At 45.4% G+C, this 19,356-nt stretch overlaps 1 protein-coding gene across 5 annotated transcripts in view; it reads right to left on the minus strand.

Moving 5' to 3' along the window:
• Positions 1–19,356, minus strand: part of LOC127419683 (rap1 GTPase-activating protein 1-like) — a 194,618-nt gene that overhangs the window by 114,713 nt on the left and 60,549 nt on the right. For 4 of the 5 annotated variants that reach the window (XM_051661281.1, XM_051661282.1, XM_051661279.1 and 1 more), the window contains exon 1: positions 9,592–9,789. In XM_051661281.1, the coding sequence (XP_051517241.1) occupies positions 9,592–9,635 (44 nt within the window). In that variant the 5' untranslated portion in view covers positions 9,636–9,789. Of the gene's footprint in view, positions 1–9,591; positions 9,790–13,474; positions 13,511–19,356 lie in introns of those variants that run through there. The other variant, XM_051661283.1, reaches the window with a different exon arrangement.

Genomic DNA, 19,356 nt, shown 5'->3' on the forward strand with positions numbered 1-19,356 from the left:
GTGGGAGTTTAGTCTTTCTGGTTAGTCTAAAATCCAAAAACACAGATGCATAAATAAACTGAGTTAAGTCCCTCATCCTTCTCAGGACAAACAAGAGTTACTCTAAAGCTCCCTTGTAATTAAAAATTGCCACCATTGCAAATAGCGTTTGGTTGATTGTGGAAAGGTGTGTGTGGGTCAGGGTGTGCCTACAATGCGGTGAACACGTGGATAGTAAAACTTCAGCTTGTGGGGACCTGCCAAAGTTCCCCAACAAAACAGGCTACTAAACATTCTAAATAGTGTTTTAAGGAAAATCTAAAATGTAAACAGATTTCTGTGCAGGTCAGGTTTAGGGGTAGGGGTTAGGAGACAAAAATTGTCACTAGCACAGTAAAATAACAACAGAAGTCAATGGAAATTCCCCACAAAGATAGAAAATATATGTGTGTATTACACATGATGACTTATCTAAGCAGTGTTGTTCCCCCTCACTGTCAATCTGATAACAGCCATTATGCATAGATTCTCATTATGCATATTAGATATGGATTAAACCAGCAGAAATGTTTACAAGGACATTTTAATTCCCTGACTAGAATATGTAACTTATAATAGACAGGACTTAACCAGGGTGTATTCTTCATGAAAGAGCTTTTTCATGTACCTGGGGGGTTGGAAATGTGCTCAGGGTTTTATTTTTGCAAATCTTCGCCTGCCGTGACCACGTTGCTTTCAATATGTGCTTTTTTTCCCCCATGTGATTTAGATGGGTTTCCATTTAGAAATGTAAGAGTAAGGGAATAGCTTGTCACATCAGTGCTATATTTAGTCAGACAGTTGCATGTAAGAGACACACAGAGACAGTCTGGACTGATTAAGAATGACAGCTCTCTCCCCCCTTCTCCTTGAAACTCTACCCAATACACACACAAACACATACTGTACACAAGAGTGCATGTATGCAAAAGATCAGGCATGCTCTCCTGTGGATGTTGTTAATAGCACAGAGCCTACTTCTATGAACTATGACTAGCTCACAGAGTAAAGAAATAAAAAAAAATCCAGCTAGATTTCCACTGAGTTCCCATTCATCTCTGGAGCATAGACTCTTATCACAGGAAAGAATCAATCACTCACTCTACAAAATCTCGAAGTGTTTAAAAACATTCAGCATCTTAGAGTCTCATCTACAGGAAATAAAGAGATAGTCCACACAATTATTAAAATTCTCTCATCTCTCATGTCACTCAAAGCCTGCGTGATTTTTTTATTTGGCACATAAAACGTCATGGTTACTTTCGTAACCTCCATTCCCTGATGGAGGGAAAGAGACGTTGTGTCGATGTAGTGACACTAGGGGTCACTCTTGGGAGCCCCAAACACCTCTGATTTTTTTTTTTAAAGGCCAATCAAAATTGGCAAGTGGAATTTGCATGCAACTCCCCCAGACATATGGGTATAAAAGGAGCTGGTATGCAACCACTCATTCAGGTTTTGTGCTGAGGAGCCGAGATAAGGTCCCGGCCATTTCAGCAGGTAGTTCAGCATTGTGGCAAGAGGGACACAAAGTCTCCTTCCTTCCATCAGGGAATGGAGGTAACGAAAGTAACCATGACGTTCCCTATCTGTCACTCACTCGACGTTGTGTCGATGTAGTGACACTAGGGGTCCCTATTCAAAACGCCACAACTAACTGAACTGTTTTACGTGAACTGCCGGTGTGTGACGGGCAGACTGCTGTGTGCCTCGTAGCCAGCGCACGAGACCGCCACGTAACCTCCCCCAACGTTCTTTATGAGCATCGAACAGTCCTTCAGGAACAAGTCGACTGCCCAACGAATAGGTGGACAGGCTAGCCCAACCGAGGCCTCTTTTCCTTCTCTTTTCTCCCCCAAAAGAGTGGAATTTGTTAACTGATTGGGATCCCTAAGTGTCTACATCGGGGGGGTGTCACTGCCAAGGGGAAGACACCGCGGAGACCACACCCCACCCAAAAAAAGGGGGGGGCGGGGTATTTTGAGTGGAAATACGTTACATGGTCTTACCGAGCCTTGTCGGAAGTATGTCATATGGAGAGGTCCCATAGTTGGTCCTACCCAAAGGGGGAGGAGTTTCTACAAAGCATGGCGACCGGGGGCAGAGGGGCCCCTGCCAAAGGAAGACGCAGTTTACTGACAGGGAAACGATTTTGAGGAAAATATCACATGGGGTTGCCTTCGGGGGAACCAGCACATGTGGAGCACCTACCTCAGTACAGGGCCTCATTAACGCACTTAATGAGCCGGCAGCGAGTTTCTCCACAAACTCAACTGCCACAGGGCTAAAGAGGAAAGTCATCCAGGGATCACAGTCTGTGAACACTACTGGAAGTCAAGAGCACACGTCTTCCCCTCAAGGGAGGGGAAAGGCACTATGCGCAAGCGGTACACCCGGCCAGTTGTCCCGGAACTTACCTGCTCGTGCCTGCCACTACTCGGGATGAGACCAGCTCAACCCGGAGATTGTAGAACCTCGCAAAGGTGTTGGGTGTTGCCCAGCCCGCTGCTATGCAGATGTCTGCCAAAGAGGCGCCACTGGTCAGGGCCCAGGAGGCCGCCGCACTCCTGGTAGGGTGGGCTCGTAACCCTGCAGGGGGTGGCACGTCCTGAGCCTGATATGCCATCGTGATTGCGTCAATGACCCAGTGGGAGATCCTCTGTTTGGAGACGGCGCTTCCTTTCCGCGGTCCACCAAAGCAGACAAAGAGTTGCTCAGAGCTTCTAAAGCCCTGCGTGCGATCCAAATAGATGCGTAAAGCTCACACCGGACACAGCAACGCCAAGGCTGTGTCTGCCTCTTCCTGGGGCAGCGCTTGAAGGTTCACCATCTGATCCCTAAAAGGGGTCGTGGGAACCTTGGGCACATAGCCCGGTCGGGGTCTCAGGATCACGTGAGAGTAACCTGGACCGAACTCCAGGCATGATTCGCTGACAGAGAATACCTGCAGGTCCCTTACCCTCTTGATGGAAGTGAGTGCAGTCAGGAGGGCAGTCTTCAAAGAGAGTGCCTTAAGCTCAGCTGACTCCAAGGGCTCAAAGGGAGCTCCCTGTAAACCCTGAAGGACTACAGAAAGGTCCCACAGGGGGACGAGGCATGGTCTAGAGGGGTTCAACCTCCTAGTGCCTCTCAGGAACCTGATGATCAAGTCGTGCTTCCCCAAGTACTTACCATCTACCGCATCGTGATGAGCCGAAATAGCGGCTACATACACCTTCAAGGTGGAGGGGGACAGCCACCCCTCCAACCTCTCCTGCAGGAAGGAAAGCACCAATCCGACTGCGCATCTCTGGGGGTCTTTGCGTCGGGAAGAACACCACTTAGCGAACAGATGCCACTTCAAGGCATACAGGCGCCTCATAGAGGGAGCCCTAGCCTGAGTGATCATGTCTACCACCGCGGGCGGTAGGCCACTTAAGTCCTCCATGTCCCATCCAAGGGCCAGACGTGGAGATTCCAGAGGTCTGGTCACAGGTGCCAGATGGTGCCCCATCCCTGAGAAAGAAGGTCCTTCCTCAGGGGAATTCGCCGGGGGGGGAGGGGGGCTGTCGTGAGGAGTGTGAGATCCGAGAACCATGTCTGGGTGGGCCAGTATGGTGCTACTAGGATGACCTGCTCCCCGTCCTCCCTGACCTTGCACAGGGTCTGTGCAAGTAGGCTCACTGGGGGAAATGCATACTTGCGTAGTCCAGGGGGCCAGCTGTGTGCCAACACATCTATTCCGAGAGGTGCCTTGGTCAGGGTGTACCAAAGCGGGCAGTGGGAGGATTCCCGGGAAGCAAACAGGTCTACCTGTGCTCGACCGAATCGACTCCAAATCAGCTGGACCACCTGAGGGTGGAGTCTCCACTCTCCCCTGAGGGTAACCTGATGTGACAGCGCATCCGCTGCAGTGTTGAGGTCACCCGGGATGTGAGTAGCTCATAGAGACTTGAGGCACTGCTGACTCCAGAGGAGGAGACGGTGGGCGAGTTGTGACAAGCAATGAGAGCGTAGACCGCCTTGGTGGTTGATGTATGCTACCGTCGCTGTGTTGTCCGTCTGGACCAACACGTGCTTGCCCTGGATCAACGGCCGAAACCTCCGCAGGGCGAGCAGTACTGCCAACAACTCTAGGCAGTTGATGTGCCAATGCAGCTGCTGGCCAGTCCAACTTGGAGGCATTTGTTGTAACTGCGCTGTCATCGAGACTGAGTCCAACTCCAAACCGAGAAAAGAGATGCTCTGAACCAGGGAGAGCTTGCTCTTTTCCCAGTTGACCCGAAGCCCCAGTCGGCTGAGGTGCCGAAGCACATGGTCCCTGTGTGCGCACAGTAACACTCGAGAGTGAGCTAGGATCAGCCAGTCATCAAGATAGTTGAGGATGCGGATGCCCACTTCCCTTAGTGGGGCAAGGGCTGCCTCTGCGACCTTCGTGAAGACGCGAGGGGACAGGCTGAAGGGGAGGACCTTGTACTGGTACGCCTGGCCTTCGAAGGCAAACCGCAGGAAGTGTCTGTGTCGAGGTAAGACCGAGACGTGGAAGTACGTGTCCTTCAGGTCTACCGCCGCGAACCAATCTTGATGCCGGATGCTTGCTAGAATGCGCTTTTGCATCAGCATCTTGAACGGGAGTCTGTGCAAAGCCCGGTTCAGTACTCGCAGGTCTAGGATTGGTCACAACCCACTGCCTTTCTTTGGTACGAGGAAGTAAGGGCTGTAGAACCCTTTCTTCATCTCGGCTGGAGGGACAGGCTTGCGCAGAAGGGTAGTGATCTCCACATGCAAGGTAACGGCGTTCTCGCCCTTCGCCGAGGTGAAGCGGATGCCGCTGAACCTGAGCGGGCGCCTGGCGAACTGAATCGCGTAGCCGAGTCGGACGGTCCGGGCCAGCCATCGTGGCAGATTGGAAAGCGGCTCCGAAGAGAAAATCTGAATGAGTGGTTGTATACCAGCTCCTTTTATACCCGTATGTCCGGGGGAGTGGCATGCAAATTCCACTCGCCAATTCTCATTGGCCTTTAAAAAAAAAAAAAATCAGAGGTTTGGGGCTCCCAAGAGTGACCCCTAGTGTCACTACATCGACACAACGTCGTGTGAGTGACAGATAGGGAACAAGATGTTTAGCAGAATGTCCAAGCTGCTTTTTTGCATCCAATGGATGTTACTGTAACAAGTACTGCTGCTGTCAAAATCCAAAGTATACTTTAAGACAAAGATGACAAAGGACCATAAAACGTTTCAGTGATTGTCAGAGAATAATAAGTTAGATTTCAGTCTGTTCCACAAACAAAGCAATCATATGCTTTTAGAAAACTTGGAATATTGCACCTGATTCCATAGGCCACGTCCACTTTATTTTTTCTTTTGAGAACACATTGATTTCGCTACATTTACGCCTCTCATCCACACTGGAATGGCGTTTTCCTCCACCAAAATCTGAGCATTTCGAACAAAAATACTCACAAAATATACCCATTACAATTATTAACAAAGATACCAATTACATTTTTTAAAAGATAGAAAAACCAATGTGTGTTTATTAAGCATGATGACTTATCCAAGCAGTGCTGTTCCCCCTCACTGTCAATCTGATAACAGCCATTATGCATAGATTCTCATTATGCATAGTAACTATGGATTAAACCTGCAGACATAATTACAAGGGCATTTTAATTCCCTGACTAGAATGTCACTTCATCAAAGAGCTTTTACATGTACTTGAGGGGTTGGAAATGTGCTCAGGGTTTTATTTTTTGCAGATCTTGGCCTGCTGTGACCTTGTTGTTTTCAATATTTTCTTTTTGTACCATGTTATTTCAAAATCACAAAACTTAGAATATTACACCATTCCATAGGCCACGTCCAAATAATGTTTTCTCCTTTGCTACATTTATGCCACTTATCTACACTGGAATTTCCTCCACCCAAATGGGAGCATTTCGAAAACGCTTTCGGTTACATGCGGTGCCAGATGGGCTGGTTTGAGTATTTCTGTAACTGCTGATCTCCTGGGATTTTCACGCACAACAGTCTCTAGAGTTTACTCAGAATGGTGCCATAAACAATAAACATCCAGTGAGCGGCAGTTCTGTGGATGGAAATGCCTTGTTGATGAGAGAGGTCAACAGTAAATGGACAGACTGGTTCGAACTGACAAAGTCTATGGTAACTTAGATAACCACTCTGTGCAATTGTGGTGAGAAGAATATCATCTCAGAATGCTAATCTGAGATGCGGGTTGGTGCAGTTTTGGTAGCACAAGGGGGACCTACACCAGTGTTTCCCCACCTTTTTTCTGCCACAGCACACTTTTTACGACTAATAAATTCTACGGCACCCCACTATCTCACATAGGCTAACCATTGTCAATATTTTTCCTTTTCAAGAACTTGTCTATGTTTTCTGTCCCTCTTAGTAGCGTGCTTACTTGTAATGTTTGAAATTCGGTTATGCAAAAAACAAACAAACAAAAAAACAAGTCACATAGGTAGGCTACGCTGTGTGAGGTCACAGGTGGCAAGAGTGCTAAATAGGTAATGCAAAAACATCAAATTTGCTTCTTTTCTAATTTGTAGATTTGTTCTTGCAATGCCACAACAAATTACAGGGATGCAAACTCATGAGGGGCGATAAAGTTAAGACAATCACTGGTCCATGAACATTTTTTCTGGGGATATTTTTTTTTTAAACAATAAGCTAAAATACATCATGATGGCGCCGCGGATGGCCACCTTGGTGTGGAGCGCTCCTATTGTTTTGTTGTTTTTGTTTGTTTGTCCTGTGTTTTAGTAATCCTTTTCCAGTCAGTTTTACCAGAGACGAACTGCTGAAAATTCGACAGCACCAGTCAATCTTTTCATGGTTTTCTCTGCAACTCTATTTCAACGAGAATGGATTATAGTGGATGAGGCCATTGTCATATGGAATACTTCTCTGGTACTTTTACTCTACTTTTGGAGCCTGACATCCCCATTCTCTTTTGTTTTATAGGGGGAAAAAACTGTATTTACACTTCACTTTTTTTTTAAATCTTTTTTGGAGCTTGGCAGCCCCAGTTCACAATGACTTTCATTGTTTTGAAAAGAGCAGCTTGCAAATTCTGCAAAATATCTCCTTTTGTGTTCCACAAAGGAAAAATACAATAAAAATCAAACCGGTTTGGAGTGGCATGGAGTGGACTAAATTTCCATTTAGGGAGGAACTATCCACTAAAGTGCAGATGACATCATGCAAGCATATTCCAAAGCTAAATTACATACTGGGGCCATTTATCCCACCCAACCTACATTTCATCACTTTCTGAACATCCTTAATTCCTCACTTCTTGTTCCAAATGCAAATGCTTGGTTTGAAGGCGTACAGTAGGTGTATGTAGTGTATGATTGTGTGTGGCTGTTGGCACCGGCCAACATCTATCAACTCAATGTCGTCAGACACAATCTGTTTTGCAGTGGCTGCCTGGGACAATATGTGTCTCCTAATTGCTGACTGTATCATTTTTAAACAGTCCCCATATATCTCTGTCTCGTTTAATAACACCAGACAGACTGGTGGAACTCAGCTCTGCATAGGTTATTAGAATCTCTACAAACTACAAAGAAAATCTAATAGACAAATGTGCTCAGTTATATAAAGTGAATCAGGAAAAGACATGGCGTATTTCTGCACTTTTCAGAGGTACTTAATCAAAGCCTTGGGTGTCTCATTGATGTTAAGGAAGTAAAAACAGAGCAACAGGAAAGACACCTGACTGCTTTCAAACATTTCAAACATCATGTCACTGCAGCCTTCTCATAGCCACAGGTCATTCAGAGATTAATGAAAGCCATTCAGGTCCAAAGAGTTACTAGGAAAAGTATACACAGCGTGTATCATTTCTGCTAACGGATGAGAGGTGAGTCTCCCTGGTCCTTGAATGGGTTTGGTTGACCTAAGATGAGGTTAGATAGACTGTGGGACCAGCAGTCTGTAATCTGAGTGCCGTATTGTTCTCTAAGTGCTTCCGGATTTAGCGCTGGTCTGGCATTAGGCTGGGATGCTGTTGTGAGGGAGAGGACTATATGATACAGAGTTACAAAACATGCAGCTGGAGCCATATAATTCAGTATAATGCTTTAGAGGTAGAAAGAGGGGAAAAAGAGAGAAAGAAGGTGTTAAGTATTATATGAGTTGTGATGTAGGGAACTTGGGCTTCAAGCTTACTGTTCATCTCACATATACAGGATATTGTACATTTTAGCCTAATATGCCTAGATCCCAAGCTAAAACAAATATTGCAAATCAAAGAGTTCTGACTCTGAATTCTGATTGGATGAGCCACGTTCGAAACCGGCATAAAAACTATACATACTATAAACACACTCCTCAGTGCTATTTGGGTGAGGGAGACGGGTCCCGCTCTGCTCTTGCGCTATGTTGGATACGCTGTGTTGTTTAATCAGGTAGTGCTGTTTCGTCACACTTTCAGTATTTTGAGTAGCCCACTACTTGACCGTCCCACCGGGAAAAGTTCCGGTGCTCCTGATGGCAAGTTCATCACTGGGGTTTGGGTTAGGGCATAGGGTTAATAAAATATGCATTCCTGTTGACTGTATCACATAATTTACCATGAAAAACATCTCTCTTCTGGCACCACTCTTTGGACACTTCGCATGGATACTGGAGCAACACATGCTCATACGTTTAACAACACTTCCAGCTTCTGCTACTGTCGCTGAATTCATTGTGTGATAAGTCTGATTTTACTTTTATAATGTGAAACTGGATATTAAACAAGATTGATTGGATTGCGAAAAATGGGCTTTCATCCTAGAATCGTTTACAATAAGACCAGGTATTTGTATCAATAAAATAAATAGGGTCAATTTCGATTTCATGTTGACTTTAAAATCTGATTCCAATTGCAATTCAACACAAAATCAGCATATTTATGGATCAACAGATCTCATACTTTCAGATCTCCCCTATACACAACATCACACTATATAGTCAAAGCTGCACTAAAAACCAACAGCTTCAGCTTTTCCTCATTACTTCATCAGCTGTAGAGTGCATGTGAACATCAGCATGTACTGGCTCAGATCCACAGCTCTCTCCAGCTGGCTGCTGAACATTGGACCAAATGCTTACAGTATGCTGCTATATGCAGGTGATGACAGTGACCTAGATTGCTCAAATGTTTTTTAAGAGAGGAAATGAGTGAATGTGAGAGAATGAGAAAGTGTATGTGAGAGAGACAGGCAGATAAATATGACTTATTAACAGATAAAAGTGTCTTGATTCACTTTCAATAGGGATCTCCCATTCACCATTCCTCTAATGTAGCATCATTGCAGAATATTGAAGCATTCCTGCTTCATCTGTGCACAGATTGCTTTTGAGATGCTAAGCAAGGTGCCTAAGTAAGCAAACCAATCTGAATCCATTCATCGTGTTAATGTACCCAAGTCCAGGAGAACAACAACTCGTAATGACGTAATGACCACTAAATAAAAACTAATTTAAAAATGATGTGCTTCTGGCATAAAAATAAAAATAAAAATCATATTCAGATTGGCCATCACTGAAAGATCAGACTGAAAGCAAACTCACCAGAACTTCTTTGGCCTTCGTATTCGGAAGGGAGAGCAAGGCATTGTGGTTCTCTGTTTTTCAGGCTTATAGAGATCTGCCCTTTTAAGTCCTCTTTACTGAAGATCTCACTTGCACAGTTGGAAGACAAAGGGGCCTACAGATGAGATTATGGCCTAATTCTGGATCACAGAGTATCAGATCCTGATTTACTCTGACAAGCTAATGTGGCTTCTTCCTCTAATGTGTCTTCTTCCTTCCAGACAGATTAAACTGATGGTAAATATTGTATCTCTATCTCATACAGTCGGGTTTAAAAGTTTGAGTTCACACTGAAAATCTGGGATTCCAAATCTAACTTAAACCTGGACATAAATGTTTTTGAATATGTAATTTTTTTAAACAAAGAATTATAACATCAAATAAATAAGATATACTTAAGATACTCTGCACTATTTCTAGGTCACTAATCAAATTTGTGACATTGAACGTGTTAACTCCTTTGCACAAAAAGCCAGATTTCCTTGTTTCCACTCGAGCACACAAGATGCTCATTGGAAAATTTTCAGATCATGCTGGACTAACATGGATCATCAGGTTTTGCACAAACTTGTGGAGTACATGCCAACTTGAGTGCATACTGAAATTCATGTACATTTTTCATTTGTAACTTTTCACACAAATTGTTATGCAAATAATACAATTTCCAATTTAAAAACAAAAAACTATTACATTCGAAAAAATTTAAATGGAAGCATTTTCACATGTGGATTCAGACTTTTGTGAAGAACCCTGCTGTATTTTTGCATTTCTTTTTGTTGATCTGAATTTTCAGCAATTATTTACACTATGCTAACATTACTTTGAATAAGAATCAGTCCTTCAGTGATAATATATTTTCTATCCTGGTGAATTCTCCACCTAACTTTAGACATTGTTTAGCTGGTGATGACTAAGCATTTTTTCCATCCTGCACCAAACAACAAAGCAATATTAACAGGCTCCAAAATATACAGTATAACGTTACCGCAACTCCAGCAATAGACTGACTGTCAAACTCCTGTCATAAAGCCACTGATTCTTGCCAGTAAATGTTGCAATCTCCATGAAAAGTCAGTTTGAAGAAGCAGATCAGATGCATCTGAGAGGCAGATCTATCCTCAAATGTGGTTTGTGCCCTCAGACAGCAAAAAATAAATAAAAAAATAGTTGAGGATGATGCAGCTGGGTTCCTTTCTTTTCATCCAGGAAACCTGTTTGCTGGAGAGGCGGAGACCGATGCAGGCCAGTCCTGAGATTAGAGCACAAGGCCGTGTGAAGGCGATGGATGCTGCTGGAGCTGGGAAGATCTGGTTTATCCCAAAAAAGAGTTCATCAGACCTGACAATCAGTGCTGGAAGGGTTGCTGTCCATTTGCACCTGGCAGACCTTTACACACTGCCTGCCAGTATACCCACACTTTCACTTACACAAACACAGGAGTGAGAGCGTCGCCTCTGTGCTTCAGCCACTCTGTCCTGCCAACACTGCAGAGCTGTCTGCCGTCGCTGTGGCAACAAGGCAGCAGGACTGCAGTATGTCCTCTATGCACCGGACCTTTCTCATCCCAACATCACTGGCCAAATAAAACACATGGGGCTCTGTCTCTTCTCACACATCTTGACATTTAAGGTACAGAGTTAAAGGTACAGTGTGTAATTTCTACTAGTATTACCAAAAGCAATTGTAAAAAAAATGTTTAAGCAGGTTTCCTGAACACGCCTCCTGTCTTCCATTGGTTGATCAAACAGACAGTCCCAACCCCAAACTCAATGTTGCTATGTCAGGCTGGTTGGAATGCTCAAACAAACATAAAAATATTTTGATAGCGCTACAGAGCCACAATGTTTACACTTTGAAGAAAATCAGTCTACAGATGGCGTACTTATAGTTGATGATTTAATTTTATAATCTAACTAATCTTCCTGTCTGCTTGACCCTGCCCCAACCCCTCTTCTTAAACACTGTCTGTCATTTCTGATTCAATTACACATCTGGTAAACACATTATTTGCCTCTGCCATTGTTCCTACTCAAAACTGCTGCAGTCACACCAATCCTTAAAAATCCCAGCTTAGATCCATCTGCCCTCCTCAACTATCATCCAATTTTCAACCTGTCTTTCATCACTTAACTGGAAAAAGTTGTAGCTTCCCAGTTACAATCACATTTATCAGCCAATAATCTCTATAACTCTTTTCAATCTGGTTTTCGTCTATTTCACAGTACTGATAAAAGCTCTCCTGAAGGTTGTTAATGATCTTCTCTGCTCTGCTGACTCTGGGTCCCTCAGTTTTCTGATCCAGCTTGATTTGAGCTCTGTTTTGGAAACTGAAACAACACACTCCTTTCTCAACTCTCAGATATTGGAATCACTGGTACAGCTCTGTCCTGGTTTTCTTCCTACCTCACCAACAGACAGTATTTGATCTCAATTAACTTAAATCCTCTACTGCTCCTCTCACTCAGGGTGTCCCCCAAGGTTCTGTTCTGGGTCCTCTTCTGTTTATAATTTATATACTACCCCTTGGTCAAATCATCTGTCGTCATGGTTTCAGTTATCACTGCTTTGCTGATGACACAATGATTTATACATTCCCTTATTTTGATCCAGTTCATTCAGTCAGCTCATTAATGGCCTGTATTAATGGTGTAAAAAAATTGTTAAACAGTAATTCTCTCAAATTTAATGGTGATAAAACAAAGATAATGGTTTTAGGACCACAAACACACAAGAAATATTGACATTTGTACTGATGTTGATGAAAATACCACCAAACCCTCCAAAACTGTTAAGAATCTTGGCATCAATTTTGATCTATCTCTCACTTTTGAAACTCATATCAAAATTATCATCAAAACTGATTTTTTCCATCTTCGCCACATTGCACGACTTCGACCCATGCTTAGTTCCAAGGATGCTGAATCACTAGTCTATGCCTTCATAACATCACTTCTTGACTATTGTAACTGCATCTTCATCGGCCTACCCAATAAAAGCATCAACAGATTGCAATATATCGAAAACTGTGGCTAGGGTCCTCACAAACACCAAGCGTTCTGCACATATCCCTCCAAATTTGTTCAGTCTTCACAGTCTCATGTCGTACACTGTTTAAAATACTTTTCTTACCTTTCAAAGCTCTTCATGATCTTGTGCCTCTATATTTATGTAACCTGATAAATCCATACACACCTGCACGCTGTCTATGTTCTTCTGATTCTAGATTGCTCTCTATCCCCTGATTTCGTCTCTCAAATTTTGGTGGCAGATCCTTCAGTGCAATTGCACCTAAACTGTGGAATTTATCCCCTAAGAGTCTCTGTAACATCTCCTCAATCTCCATCTAAAAGTCTTAGCTTCAAACGTATCTTTTCTCACAGTACTACTGATCTATCTGTGATCTATTTTTTTTATGTAATTGTATTCTTTGACCATTGTAATTTGTTGGTATAATTGAATGTACACTGATTGTAAAGTGACCTTGAGCTTATTGGAAAGGTGCTATATAAATAAAACATATTATTATTATTATTATTATTACTATTATTATTATTACTATTATTATTATTATTATTATAGGTGAAAGTATTTTAACATAAAAAAAATATGCTTTAATAATTTAAATGTTTGGCAATAACAAATATATGAAATCTAAACAGTTTAACTAAAGAAAACGCCTGCCACAACAATGAAGAGCCTGAGAACTGTTTTCTTCTAAGTCACTTCAAGCAGACAGAAAATTGCCTTTCTTCAGTGACCGTGTCCAGGCTGATACCCTGCAGCCAAACAGCATAAAAGCTTGTGGTTTCTGGAATGGCTGATTCAGGCTCTGGTTAAGTAAAATGAAAAAGACAGTACTTACCACAAACTTCTGGCTCTGGAAAATGTCTTGTCAACTCTGAAAGGACAAAGACAATTTCAGTTAAAGACTATTTCTTGCACCTGTTTCCTCTACAGAGTACAGCTTGTGGTCTAAATAGCCAAATTATTGTCCTCACATCACAGTTGGATGTTTTTGTTGTGGTTAGTTTAGGAGATTTTTGGTTAAACTCTCATGTTCTGTTTAGGGACATTTTAATAGCTCAAAAATAAATTGAACATTGAAGTTTTTGGTTAATATACTACATGACTTTTCCAAATCTTTTGTTATAAACTAAATGTAAGTGTTATAACACACTGCAAATTCAATGAAAAATGTCACAATACTGGTGTTTGGGCTCTCGGAGACTATACAATGAATTTTCACATACTAACATTATCTGACTGGTTTACTGTGCACAGAATAGCAGTGCATTTCCATTGCCAGTTGTTTATTTTGATTTGTTTTAAGTTACTATATTAAATAAAGTTTTTGTTTTTACAATATCTGTCACATTTCTGAAAAGTATCATTTGTTATAAATCAGGCGGGGTTAAACTTCAACAATCATTTACTAGTTTTGATTAAGTCAGAGGACAGGTTCTTTGTCAACAATCCATGTGCTAAATTTCTTAGATAAATTTGTTTTTTTTACTATACAGAATATATTTCAATACTGCTACCATAGTGTTTAAAAAATAATATTTTCAAGAAATGCCAAATGGAAATCCAACTGTGTGGTTCTTAGTCTTTATTAAAAGTAGTAATCATACTTTTTCTTTAGGAGTAAAATCTTTTTACAATGGAAAATCAATTCTGTGCACTTATACTTGCAAAATCTTGTCCCATTTCTCTTCAGCCATCTGTTGAAAGCAATTAAGTTGCATAAAACCAAATGAAAAACACTGGAACAGATGTTAATATTTAAATTAATTATATTTTTCCCTACGCTATGAAAAAACTGCCAAGTTTTGTGTAGGAAAAATGTTGACTCAGACATGATCTTGGCAACCAGCAGATGGTGTTAATGCAACACTCACTTGTCAATAAAATAATTATAGTTTAAATTCCTTACATGTATCACAGGAGATAATATATATATATATATATATATATATATATATATATATATATATATATATATATATATATATACACATATATAAACTGGCTTTCTACATGGCATAGGACGAATCTTCAAACACTAGCAGAAATGTCTCGGTTACTGTCGTAACCTCCGTTCCCTGATGGAGGGAACAAGATGTTGTGTCGATGTAGTGACACTAGGGGTCGCCCTTGGGAGCCCCGAACAACTCTGATCTTTGAGAACAGGCCAATGGGAATTTGCATGCCACTCCCCCGGACATACAGGTATAAAAGGAGCTGGCTTGCAACCACTCATTCAGGTTTTGTGCTGAGGAGCCGAGACAAGGTCCCGGCCATTTCAGCGGGTAGTTCAGTGTTGTGGCAAGAGGGACACAACATCTTGTTCCCTCCATAAGGGAACGGAGGTTACGACAGTAACCGAGACGTTCCCCTTCTGTCACTCACTCGAAGTTGTGTCGATGTAGTGACACTAGGGGTCCCAATACAAAACGCCACGACTAACTGATCTGTGTTACGTGGACTGGCGGTGCGAGATGGGCAGACCTCTGCGTGCCTCGTAGCCAGCGCACCTGGCCTTCATGTAACCTCCCCCAATGTTCTTACAGGCATCAAACGGTCCCCTGCACCTCGGGGACAAGTCCACTGCCAAAAATTAGGGACCAGCTGACCCAGCCGCGGCCTCTTCTTTTTTTCTCCCCAAAAGGAATGAAATTGTTTAGCTGGGGGCCATATAGGGTTCGTTCATCGGGGGGTGTCCCTCCTAAGGGCATTTGAGTGGAAATTCGTCACATGGTCTTACCGAGTCTTGTCGGAAGCATCTCATGTGGAGAAGTCCCGTGGTAGGTCCTACCCGAGGGGGGAGGAGTTCTACAAACATGGTGAGACCTCTGACATTTGCCCAAGGAAGAAGCAGTTTACCAATGGGGAAACTTTTTATAAGTTACACGTTCGCGCATGCACATACAGTATGTGCTAAACCATCAGCTATTCGCTCGGCCACAATCAATCGATCAGAGAGCGGAAGATGGCGGCACATCGAGGCTGAGCATCGAGATCGATGTACACCGGGCCAGCTGTCCCGGAACTAACCTGTTCGTACCTGACAACACACGGGACAAGACTGGCTCAACCCGGAGATTATAGAATCTCACAAAGGTGTTGGGTGTTGCCCAGCCTGCTGCTCTGCAGATGCTAAAGAGGCGCCATTCATCAGAGCCCAGGAGGCCGCCACACTCTTAGTAGAGTGGGCTCATAGCCCCAAGGGGGGCGGCACCTCCTGGGCGTGATATGCCATAGCGATGGCGTCAATGACCCAGTGGGTGATCCTCTGTTTGGAGACAGCACTCCCTTTCCGCTGTCCACCAAAGCAGACAAAGAGCTGCTCGGAGCTCCTAAAGCTCTGCGTGTGATCCAAATGGATGCGCAAAGCACGCACTGGACACAGCAATGCCAAGGCTGGGTCTGCCTCCTCCTGGGGAAGCGCTTGCAGGTTCACCACCTGATCCCTAAACGAGGTCGTGGGAACCTTGGGCACATAGCCCGGTCAGGGTCTCAGGATCACATGAGAGTAACCCGGACCGAACTCCAGGCATGTTTTGCTGACAGAGAATGCCTGCAGGTCCCCTACCCTCTTGATGGAAGTGAGTGCAGTCAGGAGGGTAGTCTTCAAAGAGAGTGCCTTTAGCTCCACTGACCCCAGGGGCTCAAATGGAGCTCCCCGTAGGCCTCGAAGGACCACAGAGAGGTCCCACGAGGGGATGAGATGTGATCTGGGGGGGTTTAACCTCCTAGCGCATTTCAGGAACCTGACGATCAAGTCATGCTTCCCTAAATACTTACCGACTACTGCATCATGATGTGCTGATATAGCGGCTACATACACCTTCAAGGTGGAGGGGGACAGCCACCGCTGTCACGAGGAGCGTGAGGTTCGAGAACCAAGTCAAGCATACTTGCGTAGCCCCGGGGGCCAGCAGTGTGCCAGCGCATCTTTGCCGAGGGGAGCCTCGGTCAGGGAATACCAAAGCAGGCAGTGGGAGGATTCCCGGGAACTGAACAGGTCCACCTGTGCTTGACAGAATCAACTCCAAATCAGCTGGACCACCTGGGGGTGGAGTCTCCACTCTCCCCTGAGCGTGATTTGCCATGACAGTGCATCCGCTGTGCTGTTGAGGTTGCCTGGGATGTGAGTGGCTCACAACGACTTGAGTCACTGCTGACTCCAGAGGAGGAGAAGGCGGGCGAGTTGCGACATGCAACGAGAGCGCACACTGCCTTGGTGGTTGATGTACACTACCGTTGCCATGTTGTCCATCTGGACCAACACGTGCTTGCCCTGGATCAATGGCAAAAGCCTCTGCAAGGCGAGCAATACTGCCAACAACTCGAGGCAGTTGATGTGCCAACGCAGTCACGGACCAGTCCAAGGACCGGCGGCTGCGCACCCATTACACACAGCGCCCCAGCCATGCTTGGAGGCGTCTGTCGTAACCACGACACACCTGGAGACCTGCTCCAGGGGAGCCCCTGCCCGTAGAAATGGCAGGTCAGTCCAAGAGCTGAACAGATGGCGGCAGACCGGCGTGACAAGAACGTGGCGTGCGCCGTGGCGCCATGCCCATCTCAGGACTCGAGTCTGAAGCCAGTGCTGAAGCAGTCTCATATGCATCAACCCGAGTGGCGTGACCACCGCTGAGGATGCCATATGCTTGAGGAGCCTCTGAAATAATTTCAGTGGGACCAACGTTTTCTGCCTGCACACTCTCAGACAGTTCAGTACCGACTGCACGCACTCGCTCGTGAGGCGTGCCATCATTGAGACTGAGTCTAACTCCATGCCGAGAAAAGAGATGCTCTCAACCGGGGAGAGCTTGCTCTTTTCCCAGTTGACCCGAAGCCCCAACCGGCTGAGTTGCCTGAGCACCAGGTCCCTGTGCACACACAACAAGTCCCGCAAGTGAGCAAGAATCAGCCAGTCGTCGAGATAGTTGAGGATGTGAATGCCCACTTCCCTTAACGGGGCAAGGGCTGCCTCTGCGACCTTTGTGAAGGCACGAGGTGACAGGGACAGACTGAAGGGGAGGACCTTGTACTGGAACTCCCGGCCCTTGAAAGCAAACCACAGGAAGGGTCTGTGTCGAGGTAGAACTGAGATGTGGAAGTACGCATCCTTTAGGTCTACCACCGCGAACCAATCTTGATGCCGGACGCTCGCCAAAATGATACTGCGTCAGTATCTTGAACGGAAGTCTGTGCAAGGCCCGATTCAGAACTCGCAGGTCCAAGATTGGCCGCAACCCACCGCCTTCTTTGGGTACGATAAAGTAGAGGCTGTAAACCCCTTCCTCATCTCGGCTGGAGGAACAGGCTATATCTATCTCCGCGCGCAAGGCAGCGGCGTTCTCGCCTTTCATCGAAGTGAAGTGGACACCATTGAACCTGGGCGGGCGCCTGGCGAAATGAATCATGTAGCTGAGTTGGACGGTCCTGATCAGCCACCGTGACGGGTTGGGGAGTGCGAGCCAAGCCCCCAAGCTCCGAGCGAGGGGGATCAAGGGGACAATCGCGTAGAATATACCGGCGGGTGGGGCCTCGCGACAGGGCGGAGCCTGAGGTGCCAATCGTGGCCATGCTGAGTCCAGGGACATTGAAGCACTTACCTGGCTCCTTACACCCACCGTAAGAGTGGTCTGGGATGGGGGAGGATTGTGCAACAGCTGAGCATGCTGGGGTGGGAGGCCCGCATCCAAGGCGCTGTACCTGCCAAAAAGAAATGGTGCCCGGCATTTGTGATAACGACGGCTGTGGATGCAAACTGTGTGGCCCGGGAAGTAAGGAAAAGAGCAGATGGGGTGCGGGATCTTGAGCCGCGCCGGGGCAGGATATGTTGGATGGCTTCCGTCTGTTTCCTCACCGTCGAAAACTGCCGGGCAAAGTCTCCGACAGTGTCACCAAATAGGCCAACCTGGGAGATGGTTTGCAGCCGCCCGGGCAAGCATGGCCACCAGTTCTGCGTCAGCCTGCGACTGGGCTACCGCACCCGAGGGTGGGAGCCCAGCCGAGTCCTCCACACCGGACTGGACGAATCCGCTCTCCGATGCTGCTATCGATAACTCATCCTCTTCGTGAGGTCCGAATGAGATCACGAACTCGCCCTGAGACGAGCCCGCGGTCTCATCCCAGAACCCGACCGGGGCACAGGCTTGCTGGGGAATGGGAGGTCCGCGGGGGGTTTCCCGGCAGAGAAGCTCCCATTGAGGTCCCCAAATCGCCCCCAGTTCTAACCGTCTCTGCCACATACCCGTAGGTAGAAGGACCGAGGCGGGGAGCCGCTGGGATGGCTTTCCCTCTGACGAAAGAAAGCCACGACCGCAACGTTGCCATGGTCATGTTCTTGCAATGAGGAAACGAACCATCCATGAAAGATGTCTCCGCGTGAGAAGCACCCAAACACGTAAGACAGCGATCGTGGCCGTCAGAGGCGGAGAGATAGTGACCGCTACCAGGAATAATACACAAACAAAAAGACATCTTGAAAAAGACGCTTTCGTAAGTGCCACTCTTTTAGTAGAAAATATACTCTTTATGAGGAAAGAATATACTCTTTTAGCTGCTGAAGTGCCCAGGGGTGTTCTCTGCACAACACCGGTGCAAGAGGGAGAGAAACCGCTGTAATGCACCATAAATCCAACAGCTTCACTCGATATAGAGGTGAATGGACCGGCAGAGTAATTCAGCTCGCTGAACACAAACGCTCGGCTCCGAAGAAAAAATCTGAAT

Source organism: Myxocyprinus asiaticus, chromosome 29, assembly GCF_019703515.2.
Source record: "Myxocyprinus asiaticus isolate MX2 ecotype Aquarium Trade chromosome 29, UBuf_Myxa_2, whole genome shotgun sequence".
Taxonomy (NCBI): domain Eukaryota; kingdom Metazoa; phylum Chordata; class Actinopteri; order Cypriniformes; family Catostomidae; genus Myxocyprinus; species Myxocyprinus asiaticus.